General features: G+C 42.7%; 1 protein-coding gene and 1 long non-coding RNA gene across 3 annotated transcripts in view; one reads left to right on the top strand and one right to left on the bottom strand.

The window, feature by feature from the left end:
* CACNA2D2 (calcium voltage-gated channel auxiliary subunit alpha2delta 2) overlaps window positions 1-13,321 on the bottom strand; it is a 551,962-nt gene that overhangs the window by 5,054 nt on the left and 533,587 nt on the right. The window contains exons 28-37 of one of the 2 annotated variants that reach the window (XM_060271531.1): window positions 12,224-12,322; window positions 11,554-11,648; window positions 10,108-10,155; window positions 9,324-9,395; window positions 8,014-8,166; window positions 6,614-6,666; window positions 5,402-5,457; window positions 4,246-4,369; window positions 2,838-2,947; window positions 420-508 (exon numbers count right to left, since the gene is read on the bottom strand). In XM_060271531.1, the coding sequence (XP_060127514.1) occupies window positions 420-508; window positions 2,838-2,947; window positions 4,246-4,369; window positions 5,402-5,457; window positions 6,614-6,666; window positions 8,014-8,166; window positions 9,324-9,395; window positions 10,108-10,155; window positions 11,554-11,648; window positions 12,224-12,322 (899 nt within the window). The remainder of the gene's footprint in view (window positions 1-419; window positions 509-2,837; window positions 2,948-4,245; window positions 4,370-5,401; window positions 5,458-6,613; window positions 6,667-8,013; window positions 8,167-9,323; window positions 9,396-10,107; window positions 10,156-11,553; window positions 11,649-12,223; window positions 12,323-13,321) is intronic. The other variant, XR_009557115.1, reaches the window with a different exon arrangement.
* The window catches only part of LOC118080595 (uncharacterized), a 46,748-nt gene that overhangs the window by 16,150 nt on the left and 17,277 nt on the right, over window positions 1-13,321 (top strand). The window lies entirely within an intron of this gene.

Here is a 13,321-nt window from a genome sequence, read left to right as displayed (position 1 = left end):
CAAGCTTCCTATTGCGAGCAGTACTCTGACTGAATCCCTTAGGGACATAGGAAGTTGCCTTATACAAAGTCAGACCATTGGTCCATCTGACTCAGCATTGCCTACAATAACTGGCTGTAGCTCTCTAGGATTTTAAAAAGGAATTTCCTCCAGCTCTACTTGGAGATGCCAGGTATAGAACCTCAGACCTTCTGCATGTAAATACCATAGGTGCTCTCCCACTGAGCTACAGCCCTCCCCTACATACAGCGCTGATATGGCCCTTCATATCAGTAGAATGGTTCGACAAGGAAAGCTCTAGCCCACAGCTTCAGCATTGGGTTTCTCAAATCCCAGGCTACTCTCCTAGCGGAGCAAAGCCACTTCAGATATATCCATGCACTCCTTGCATCCACAAGGTAGTCTTTCCTCCTACTTACCGTTGCATTGTAGTCAAAACAGATGTGGGGACCTTTTCGATACCGTGGCTTGTCTACTAGTTCACACTGATTGGGATCTCCCGGTGGAGCTTTGCAATGTCAAAGAAAATATAGCACAAGGCAATAAATACACTTGTAGTGATATGGAAGAGGGGAGGAGTGGTGTCAAAGAAAGGAGCCCTTGATTATTGAGAGACTAGCAACCATAAGAACTGCCCTGATGGATCAGACCAAGGACTTTTCACAGGGGTGGCCAGGTCCTGAGCTTCCCCCTTCCCCTTGGGCCTGGTGGGGGTTGACCAATGATGTCTGGTGGCCCAACATCAAAGTAAATAATTGGAAGTTCTCTCTTGCATAATACTAGAACCTGGGGCTATCAAACAAAGCAGAATGTTGGAGAATTCAGGACAGACAAAATAAAGTATTTCTTCACACAGCTCATAGTTAAACAATTGAATTTGCTACTACAAGATGTAGTGACGGTCATCAATTTGGATGGCTTTAAAAGGAGACTAGACAAATTGATGGATAATATCAATAGCTATCAATTATTATGGCTGCATATGGTCTCTGGTATCAGATCTGGTCTGCCTCTGAAAATCAATTGCTGGGAAACATGAGTGGGGTTCCCAAAGGCATCTGGTTAGCTACTGAGAACAGGATGCTGGTCAAAATGTGCCTTTGGCCTTATCCAGCAGGCTCTTCAATGTACTGTACACATGGTTGCATATTTTCCTTCTATGCCTACCAGTGGGTAGGGATCCTCGTGGGATTCTGTTCATGTGAATTTAATTTGAACATGAGAGTTATCACATGGTATCTTTCTGATGAAGCATTTATAGACATGTAACAAAAAGCAGTGGATATGAATAAGCCGTTGCCCTCTCTGTGAAAAGTTTCATGACAGATATTGGCCACATCCACACTTCTGGTTTCTCCCATTACTGTAATGTTTTGTTTACTTGTAAATCTACACAATGCAGTCATGAACCACCAGTTTTTCCATGATTGGTGCCTCTTCAGTCCACCCCCCCCCAATGTTTTGCAATGGTTTTCCTGTTTCTTGCACTATAGCTCTGCAAATATTTTGTGGTTGTGCTTTTTGGGTGGAAGCATGGCCAGATTATAGCGATGCAAATGGAGCAATTGCTGTGACACTCAGATATTATTTGCTAAATAATGTTTCTAATGTAACTAACCTGGCTTGTAAGGCCTAATGCTATTGTGACTTTTTCTGGTCTTTCTGCTATTTGAGTATAATTAAGCCATAAATCCAATGGAATCTAGAGTGTGAATGTGTGAAAGTGATTTCCTGTTACAGGGAAGGAAGAGAGTGCTGTGGGAGTGAGTAATCGCCATCTCGGTGATCAGGGAAACATAACAGCAGCCAAAGCAAGTCTGGGCCTCGCTAACAGGCAATATATAACACTGTGCAGTGTAATATCAGCCAGCCTGGAGAGAGCCAAGGGCTTATTTGCCAGATAAGAAGGAAGTATAACTTTTCTTTTGGTTCTGCCATGGGCAACATGGTTTATGGTTTTATGGTCTCTCTGTCCATGTTGTGACAGTCTAGTCTAGTGAAAATGTGTGGTGACCTTTGAGGTATAAGAACACCCCAAAACTAAAGCAAGTCGGAGATCCACAGCAGACTCTTAAGGCAGGCATGTGGACACCCAGAGGCACTGGTCTCTCATCAACACATTACACTTGAACCAGCCACTCAGGTTGTGCATTTGTAAGTATGAATGCATGTTAGGTGCCTTGATTCATAATTGGAGCATATTGTGGGGTTAAGAGCACTTACTGCTATATTCTGATTAATAAAGCTTTAAATTTTTACATCAGAGTGTTTTTTTACTCCACCTTGCCCTGTCCTGATCAGCTAGAGCTCAGCCAGTTTGATAAACAGATTGCACCAGGAACCATGCCTATAAAGGGGCCACACGTTTTAAAAAGAAGTTTCTAGCTCTCCTGGAAGGAAGGTTATGAAGCAAAACGTGCATGTACAAAGGTGTGTAGGTATCTCAATTCAGGGGAAAAGAAATATCAACTACCTATCACCCAAAGGGACTTCACACACCCCCCCCCGCTTGCATTAAGACTTAGCACAGGTAATTATTTTCATATGTGCATGCCAACTGATAATGTGAGGGAGGTGGAGGTGTGCCCTGGAACAGCCCATGTGACCTGAAAAGCACCACCCACTTTTCATGCACTTCCCACACATGGAATTGCGCAATGAATACAGTCCAATATTCATTGGCATGTAGAAACAGCAGCAATTCCACTCTCAACAAAAACAACACTGCAATGCCGAGGCAGGGGGGGAGAAGGGGAGGGAAGGGTTCCAGTGTAGTTGGGCCCATTATGTTGAACCTGATACCGCATCATGCAGCAGAGCTGAGAAGCAAAGGATACCCTTTATCTCCGCTTGGAGAAGCTTGGTGGACTCACACTGGCTGCATATTGGCTTTTCTGCTACAACAAACAGAAGGTTGGTGCGAGCAAGCCTTTGTGCATGGAATAGCCTAGGGAAGAAAAAGAAAAGGGTGTGGGGAAAGGAGGAAGTGCTGCTATCATGCTGATTTAGTACTATTTCTGTTTACTGCAGATTATTACAATTCAGCTCATAAAATAAAGGTTAAAGTTACATTTGGCCTTATGGCAAAACTACACATGCTCAAATACAAAATATATGCAAACTGCATCAGATAAGAGCTGTATGTGTGTGCAATTGGCCACTTTTTACCTTTCTAAACGCATGCAAGTGGCAGTGGAAGAAGGATCAGGCCCCACTCTTGTGTATTTGGAAAGGAAACATGACTGATAATATAGGAATACACAATTTACTTTTGGTCATGATTATGCTTGCTTCTTTATTTATCTAGGCATTGTCCATCATATGCATTTAGGTCCAAAATATAGCTTATTTTAAATGTGTTCTCACACCTAATGTGACTGCTTATTTTATTTAAACAATTAGTCACCACAGGACAGGGGAGAGACCTAGACAGTAGGGAAAGGATTTTCCTCCCCACTGCAGTCCTGATGAACACCCCCCAACTCCAGCTCCTATTTCCAGTTGCTGTCAGCCGGAGCTTCCCTCACAGTGTAAGCAACAGTTTTAGAATAGGGTGGTTTTCATCAGAATGTTGGTTTGTGTGTATATAAGGGTAAAAACTCCTCACCTTGGCCTGTCATGGTCCTGATCCTGATTGCCCCCAAGCCTCCTGTGGCATCTACTTTTGCTTTTAAAATAATTCATTTAACATAATGTATTGTTTGGTTTAATATTCTAATTGGCTTAGTATTCATTCTGTCTGCCTAGGGCAACCAGATAACTGGAATTCTTTGAGCAGGGCAGCTAGGTATCTGTCCACCTTCACCAAACTTCAGCTCCTAGGATCTCATTTTTTTTAAAGCGCCGTGATAGTTAAAACTGTACAAAAATGATCTCAAACTGTACTGTAGTGTAAATACCCCCCCCATCATAGCTGCCAAGTTTTCCCTTTTCTCGCGAGGAAGCCTATTCAGCATAAGGGAAAATCCCTTTAAAAAAGGGGTAACTTGGCAGCTATGCCCCCAATTCACATCAATATTGCCTGTTACTGGAAAGCAATCCACCTCAGAAACTCCACCAGGATCTCTTGTATCTTAGCCAAATACCATTCACTGCCCTTCACTAGTTTCTATACTACTAATTCTGGCGATCATTTTTGACTCTACTTTGAAAGAGACCCGCGCCAGAAGGGATTACCACCTTCTAGGGACCAACAGTTTTGACCAGCTACTATGAATCGTTATAGCAGGGACATCTCCCACTGACCTGGAGCAATTCCCACAGTCAATGATGGTGTTGTAGGTGTAGTCAACTGTGCTAAAATAGTATTGGGTCTGCTTCATGATGCAGCTGGTCTCCTTGGATTCCATGCTGTCAGCTGAGACATCCTCTGTTCGGACACACAAGACATACAGTTGGAAATAATGGAAGTGGAAAACATTTATCCTTACTGAATCATCTAACTTAGCTGTTCTCCTTTAATGTTGTGCCTAAGGCCTTTAACCACACATTATGTTAATTATAGGGCTTGCAGACATGTCAGGGGATTAATTTTTTTTCCTTAAATGCAGTTCCCACCAATTTCCATGGGAATAGCAGCACCTGGGGAGGGTTTTTTTTAAACCTGTGTGTATATATATATATATATATTATTGAAATTTTTATAACATGAAAGCATAACAAATTAGCACAACAAAACGTCAAAAGCATCAAAAAAACCAAAAAAAACCCACAACAATACAAACAATAACTTAAATTATAGGTGTGGCACCTGCGCAGTGGTGGCTGGTGATTTTGACTTGGTAGGGCTATAGTTTTTAACCTTGCTGTTTTCATCACAATAGGAATTGCACAGCACTTATTTAGAAAAGCGTGCCATTACACATGGGCAGAATGGCATTGTCTCCTCCTTTCTAAAGACAAATAAATCAATTACAGTGGTACCTCTACTTACGAATTTAATGCGTTCCGAACGCACATTTGTAAGTCGAAAAAAATTGTAAGTCGAATCCCATAGAAATGCATTGGGAGAAAAAATTCGTAAGTCGAAGCAACCCTATCTAAAAATTCGTAAGTAGAAAAAATCCTATCTAAACCACATCCAAGATGGCGGATGGAGCTCCATTTGTAAGTAGAAAAATTCGTAAGTAGAGTTATTCGTAAGTAGAGGTATCACTGTATTCTATGCATAATCTGTGGACAGGGGGAAAGCTCCCATGTAACAGGACCCAAGTATGGTTTTCAGACAAGATCAACTCCATACCTCTTATTTAGAAATTAAGCCATATCACATGACCCAGGTTTTTGCATTCATGTAATGTTTACACCTACACACCTGTTGCCAACCTCCCCCCCCCAATCACACAAAAACTTTAAATGTGAGGAAAACTTGCTTCCCAGATGCATGCAGTAGGGAGCTTACCTGTTTGAAACCAGCTATCGTAGGTTAGTCCATACAAGAACTGCTGAAACAGAGACCTTATAGAAGGAAACAGCAGAGCTATTAGGTGAAGAAAATAAATGCAGGTCGCCAACCCAAATAAGTTCCTTGGCCTATGGGACCAAAAAGATATGACGTCTCACTTTCCCAGGCCAAAAGGGTGGAAAAAAGCAAGGAACCTCAAGATCAATAGTTCTCAGACTCTTTTTGTGGGCCACTTAAAAATTGTTGGGAGTCTTGATGGATCATTTAGTAAACTTGTTTTTGTTCTGCCCAGTTATCTCATCTTTTAATAACTACAGTGTTGCCTTTTTAATGGTTTTCAGTCTTTTAATTAAAAAACTGCTTGTAATTGCAATTTTAAAAGACTTCCCTTTCTAATGTGATGAATGTGAGCTCTGAAGTCTGGTGTCATGTTTGTCAGTTTACAAGAGGGGGTGCAACTGGGTGGAGGCAGGGTTGGACATAAATATAGTCGCAATTTTGTTTAGGGTGCATCTGTTTCATTAACAGCTACAAATTGATATTTATATTGTGTACAGTATAGAAGCAGACACAGCTTTCCTTCCATGGTTATTTCCAAGCAATGACACCCTTACAAGCACACAGTTGACTATCTATGTCAAATAAAACAACAGGTGTAGGTTAGCTGAGTTGCATCTAATGAAACCCATGCATGCACAGCTGATGAAACCATGTTACCCTAGCATGGTTGCGTGGTACAAATTGGGGGGGACACACACAAGCATTTCACTCCTGGATTAAACATGAAGAAAAACAAAACATCACGGTGAAAATCTACACCATATAATCAAAATAATGGGCTCTAGCTGCTGAGAATCTTTATCTGGTCGGTAAAAAGTCTAATACAGTAATGAAAATTATGTTCGATAATCCAGCTCAGGCTAAGATGGTATCAATTTCTGTCATGGGGGAAAAGTACAGTGGGAAAGTACAGATATTTTTAATAGTTCTGCAACCATTCTAAAGACCACCTAAATGGGCTTTGCCTTAGATCCTTGCAGAAGTTGCCGAAATGTTGACAACCCTAGAACTATTCCACCAGATACTTCTAGATGTGTATTCTCTCACTATTATGTGCAGTGCAGAGTGGCCCAATGTGTGACATTCATGTCCTGCTCTAAGAACTAAACTCCTTCAGCTTATCCAGTAAAGGGCAAAAGAAAGGCTTACCATGCAGCTGCTGAAGTCCACCAGGCCAGGTTCAGGAAATCTGCCATTGTTGGCTGGACAAAGGGATAAGGGAAATGTGGTTGTGAACAGAAAAATACCACTGTTAGCTCAAGCTCAATGTGCTGTAGCAGCTTTTCACATGCTAAGGATCAAACATGAAGCCCAGAGGCAGGATTCTGTAATGTTTTGAAAAACCCAACCTTTTGACCACATTTATCTGCATCTAATGGTGCTTTGCCACCGATAGAGAATACACAAATAATTCTGCAGAGGGACCCATTGGTTCATGATGCAGAGAAGACGAGGTTCAGAAAGAGCCAGGAGCAACCTTACTCATGAGCATTGCAAGCACACCCAGGCATGCAAAATTTGTGATTAGATGGCCTGGCCTGGCATCACTTTTCTCATAATACAATTTTTGAGATACCTAGCACTGATTTTACTAGTACTAGACAAAGATCAGGAGCTTGGAAACATCTCAGTGACTCATTGTGGTTAGTTAACTACCGTACCAGACCTCTCTTGCGGCCCATGAATAGAAGAAAATGAAATGACTTTATGAGAAGAAATGGTGATGAATTACCAATTTAAAATTGAACTCCATCTGCACTCTGATGCAACTGTACAAAATGTATGGGGGGAAAAGAATGGAGAGGTGTTGCTAGATAGCAGGTAGACATTGTTTGGATTATCCACGCTCTGCATCACTGACAGACCAAGGCCAATTCAAGTTGCTTGAAAGACTGCAAAATCTCTTTGGAATTCCTGGTATCAGCCATATTTCAGTACTCAAACAAAATTCTTGTTTATACACCAATGTATCACAAACATTGTATCACAAACATTGGCTCTGTGGGTTAAACCACAGAGCCTAGGGCTTGCTGATCAGAAGGTCGGCGGTTCGAATCCCTGCGACGGGGCGAGCTCCTGTTGCTCGGTCCCAGCTTCTGCCAACGTAACAGTTTGAAAGCACGTCAAAGTGCAAACAGATAAATAGGTACCGCTACAGCGGGAACGTAAACGGCGTTTCCGTGCGTTTTTCTGGTTCGCCAGAAGCGGCTTTGTCATGCTGGCCACATGACCTGGAAGCTGTACGCTGGCTCCCTCGGCCAGTCAAGCGAGATGAGTGCCGCAACCCCAGAGTTGGTCACGACTGGACCTAATGGTCAGGGGTCCCTTTACCTTTTTATCACAAACAGTAATGTTCACCTAATCTAAAAATTCAACACTCCTCATCCTTCCTAAACACTGCATTGATACAGCTGACAATTCTTCTCTTTGCCTTAAGTATACTGTGGTTACTGTGCTTGCATAATTCCACCTGGAAAGCAAATCCCCACTTGTATGCACAATGCTGAAACCTTCAGGCAAGTCTTCATGGCATGGGAGCCCTCACTTACCACGTACACCCCACGCGGACCGCCTCCCGTATTGCTGGGAGGTTCTGGAGCGCAGACTGACTGGAAGTCGTAGGATTCTTTCCGTGTGAAGAACGAGTTGTTGTAGAGAGCAGACATCAAGTGAGCATCCACCTCACTGAAGAACTTCCCTACCTGGAAAAGGGGGGGGGGAGGATGAAATAATTCGTTTAAGCTGCATCAAGCTGATCATGCATTTTCCAACCATGGGGGCTTCCAGACGGGGGCCTTTAATAGGCAATGGGTAATGATCAGATTTTTTCTGTGTGCAAGTTTGGTGCTTCAGCTTCCATGCATTCCTGTTTTCCCCCAGTCACTGTATTTGTTGGTATTGCTGTCCATACCAGTGGGCAGAGCTTGATGGAATACATCTCAGTCGTGTGGTTTTTTTTGGGTCCCTCCTCTTAATTATTCCTCCCTCACCCTCCACTGTCTTTTCCATCCTGTATCTGTATGTATGTGGGGATGGATGGGTGTATGTATGTGTTTATACCAAGTCACCATGGTTCACAATGGCAAAAATGGAAGTTCATGCTTTCCTTGGGAGGGACAATGCCTACTTCCATTTGGTTTTCTTTGAAAAATAACAACAAAGGAGGTAGATCCTAGCCATTGTGGCTATTAGCCATTGAAATCTGGATTAAATGTAAAAAAAAATGGCTGGCATTTTGATGATGACTACGACATTGGTTGGGTGCTGCAAAAATACTTGTGAGCATTAGCAGTAATGCTACCAGCCCAATTGAAATGGGAGCAATGCATAAACTGTGCTAAACATGTAGGAAGCTTCTGAACATGCATGTTGGCGTGTTGGGGTCTTCCATGTGTCAGTCGTCTGGCATCACAATGATGTTAGATCACCCAAAGTAATTCCTCCCCTTTGTGGGTGTGGTTTGAACCACTTGCATTCAAACTAGTGATACAAAGGAATATGAGCTGATCAGTGCTTATAGCAAATCCCAGGGATTGACTGCCCTATGGTACCCACAGCCAGGAATTCTATAGTGCAGCTGATCTCAGTGGGCTTGTTAGCAAGCGTTCCTTTACCTAGGGGATGGGGCTGACAACAAACCTTGCTTGCCAGGGAATAACCAGAAGTACACTTTAAGGCTCTACATTGTTCATTTGCATAAGCATATCTATCTGCCCCACACCTTTCATATGACATTGGGTGTGTGACAGGTAGGTGTGACTTGGGGAAAATGGGGAACTAAATTGTCGCCCTCGTCGGGTCTAATTTGGCCTGTGGACTGGAGGTTCTCTACCCCTGTTATAGAAAAAGCACAGCTTACCTGGAACCAGTAATCCTCCTGGTTGGAAAGTACCAGAAAACCCCCATCATCGATGAGAACACAAAGGAGGTCCTGCAAGATTGAACAACACTTTGTGTTTTGCAGTGGCTTCTAAATTCTGGTTTAGACATTAGTCGACTCTACATGCCTGATTGTCTCTATAATGAGCAAAGGCAACAGTAACTGAGCATTCCTTGTCATTCTATAAACAACATTTATGGTGCTTGCATGTGTTTAAGGATTAAGGTAGTCTTAACAGCAAGGGAATAGAGGTGGTGGAAACGAAGCTTGGTATGTGTATGTGTATGTGCACACACACACACACAGAACAGCACCCTGTTTTGCCACCCGAGGCAAAATCTTGTCAAACTGATACCATTGATTGCACAATTTGTCCACTGGAGGTGGTGCCCATGAGGGTGTTGCCACTTCAGCTTATGCCACCCAAGGCGACTGCTTCACCTCACATCATTGGTGGGCCGGCCTATACATAAAACCATTTGTCTAGAAGAGTGTGTGTCGATATCTCTTCGAGACAGTTTTCTTTCAGTATGTTATATACAGTAATAACCTTTTTATATATATAAAAAAAGAATAATATGTAACTTATTTCCACAGCACTATTGAACATATTCAGTGTCAAACTCTGAATTTTAACAGGATTTCTGACAGTTTTCTGGTTTAGAAAGCAGCTAAGGATACACTACAATAAGCAGTAAGAGTTGCTATGTAACAATCAGCAAAACGACCCAGTTGTTTTCCAGCTGTTTCCCCCCATGTTTACCTTGTAATTAGCCTCACAGTCCATCTCGCAGCCTGTGGAGGGGTCACACTGGAAATGAAAGAAGAAAGGCAATGATATCAAGAGAGTTCTGAGCACATCTCAAAATTGACTTACGTAAATCCCACATCCACACCTTTCATAATCACAAGAGGAACAGGTTCTACAGTCAGAAGGGAATTGTCAGGAAATGAGAATAGAGTCAGCTTTGGCAACATTTATACAGTACTCTGGTAATGTTTAGATTGCTGCAGTGTGCTGTATGTGGGAAATTACGATGACTGTCCAGCCAGGGAGTAAAATGGAGTGTAAAAATCGATTCTCACAGATTTGCTTCTGTCCATCCAAGGTTAAAGATAGGGCAGGGGAGGAGGGCGGGGAAGACGGGTGCCAGACCAGTTTTCCAGGATTGAAGCCACTCCTACTGAGATAACAGCGCATGGATTGTTCAAGTGGAAATCCAAAATGGGAGAAAATGTAACTAATAAAAAAGTAATCTTAAAAGTGGTATAAAAATCACAGAATGAAGGAATAGAAGTGAAGCATGTGCCAGCAAGAAGCAGCAACAGAAAAACCACTAACATGGACTGGCAACGGGATTCACTGCTTGGACTATACCTCGGTGGTCTTCACTTGTTTTCAGGCACAATTCAGTATGCTGTCTTGTCTTTCTCCTACAAAGCTCTAAATGACTTTAGATCAGTAGATCTGTCGGATTGCCGTTTCTCATACGAAACTTGCTATTCTTTAACTTCCTCTGAGACCCCAGTTTTGGGAGCCTCACCTTTTCCGGTAGAAACTAGGCTGGTAGTTACCAGAAATGCCTTTGTTTTATTGGTGGGCCCTTCTTTATGGAACATATTCCCCAGATATATTAAAGTGTCTCTAATTTTAGCATCTTAATGTTTTAAGCATGCAGGATCCTCAAAATAAACTGGAGGGGTAAAGAAGTGTTATGAAGTAGGAGAATAAACCACCTCTTTCAGGAACAATAAGATTATATATATGTATGTATGTAACCTCTGGGCAGTGTTTTTTTCTGGGGGGTGCAGAATGCATATCCCTAAACATTTTGTGAATCTTTGTACTTTTGTCCATTTGCTGTATTTATTTTTCCTGATTTGAACTATAAAATGGGGATTTTCTTCTTCTTTTTAAACAGTTTTTTATTAGAAAGAAAGAAATTTGTTAAAATGGTGATTTTCTTGAGTCAAAATGAGAGTATCCCTAAACATTTTTTTTAAAAAAGAAAAAAGCACTGTCTCGGGGGGGGGGGTCATTCACTGTTGCCAGAGGGAACCTGGCATGTCAGTGGCGAGAGTGACTGCTCTGTTGCAGTGTCACTGGGGACGCAAAGTGGACATGCAAGTGCTCCTCAGCTCCAACCAAGTTATCTACGAAATGCAAAATCCCAGATCCTTTTCCAGGAGGATATTTTTCACCACCTACTCTTCGTGTCCCCAGCTGATCCCTTTCTGTTCGGTTACTTGCAAGGACTTTAAATTTTTCCGCCCATGCCTCCAGGTCAAGTTTCACTCCAACCACTGGAAAGGGAAAACAAAAGAGATATTCAGGTTAGAAAAATGTCATCATCTTTTTTTGTCAAAAAACCTGGGCTGCATAGACACCACACATTTAAAGCCCATGGCTCCCCCTAAAGAATCATAGGAACTGTAGTTTACCTCCCGCAGAGCTACAGTTCCCAGGATTATTTGGCGGATGTCATGTGCTTTAAATGAATGGTGTGCATCTAACTGAGCTGTCCTGTTGTTTCTTATTAAGTACCGCATTTTGATGCATTTTTCCTAAAACCAGCTTCATTCAAAATTGAGAAACAAAAACTACTTAGTTGCTAACATGTACACAGCAACTGGGACAGCATGAAGTATTACACAAAGGTCACATGAGCCTTCAGCCCAGTGGAGGTGTTTGTCAACTCAATAGTCCAGAGAAATCCAAGCATTTTTGCAGCCTAACTGAAGACAATGAGCTGGTATTTATGTAGATTGCTAGAGAGGCTGCAAAAGGCTTCACAGCTGCAAATGGTGTAGACCAGAAGGCCTGAAGACGAGAGGCATTCCAGAGACAAAGATACAGGCAAAAGCCCCATCATTCTTACCTGCTGGTTTCAGGTGCCTCTCACCAAAGTTGAGCTCAACTGCTGTGCTGACAAGGATCCCAACTGTGTTGTTTTCCAGTTCCAGCCCTCGGTAGTTGACTATAGGGGGAAGAAGAAGGAAAAGGACCTGCCAGTCTGTGGATGGCACAGGCAGCACAACTGCTGCAAAGCACTCTCTGGCTTCGGTGGCAATGCTTTATGGTTCCATGCATGGCTCACTTCCTGCCAGTGCCCTCTCCCTGCTTCATACCTGCCAAGTTGCTGTCGGAGAAATAAGGGACCGTGCGGAAGTAGCAGACCGGAAGTAGCGCTGCCGTCATTTTGGAACTGTGCGGAGCATGCTCAGAAGTGACTTTTGATGCTGCTTTGCCCAGTTCCAAAATGGCCACCGCGCCATAAGTCACACTGCAGGCATTTTGGAACTGGGCAGAGCAGCATCAAAAGTCGCTTCTGAGCAGGCTCTGCACAGTTCCAAAATGGCCGCCGCGCCAGAATAAACCGGGAAAAAACAAAAAAAAATCCATTTTTTCAGCTAGGAACAGCTGGAAAAATGGGGATTTCCCAGGGAATACGGGAGACTTGGCAGCTATGCCCTGCTTCCTTGTGGTGACAAAATGAAAGGCTGTGTCTTACTTTTTACTTTATTAACATTCTAATTAGTAATCTATGAAGAGAACACTTTCCTGCTTAAGCAATTACCCACTGCATATAATATGAATGGGTAGCCACAGTATATGCAGCAAGCAGTGAACCGCTTTATTACATTACCCCTTGTCCTCAGTGGAGTTTGTGAATGCAAAGTGGCAGATCCCTTATGGTGCAAGAAACCTCAGCTCAGAAGCTATAAATTACGGACCTGGAGGCATGATGGGGTTCTTTGCTTGCCATTTATTACAGGGCTTCAGGAACCGTGGCATGATCAAGACTATGTAAATACTACATATTACTATCACTGTCCTTGTAGTAAGCCTTTAAGAAGAATTTATTGCCTCACACCCTGTAACCAGATGTCTGGTGCCAATTCCTGTAGTTCCATGGTTATAAAGGCTATTGAAGCTGAGGTGAGGGCAGGGCAAACCAGTTCCACCCACTTGGAGC

Source organism: Zootoca vivipara, chromosome 2 (assembly GCF_963506605.1).
Source record: "Zootoca vivipara chromosome 2, rZooViv1.1, whole genome shotgun sequence".
In the NCBI taxonomy this organism is placed as follows: domain Eukaryota; kingdom Metazoa; phylum Chordata; class Lepidosauria; order Squamata; family Lacertidae; genus Zootoca; species Zootoca vivipara.
Note: the sequence above shows the minus strand (reverse complement) of the source record. Positions and strands in the feature narration are given on the sequence as shown.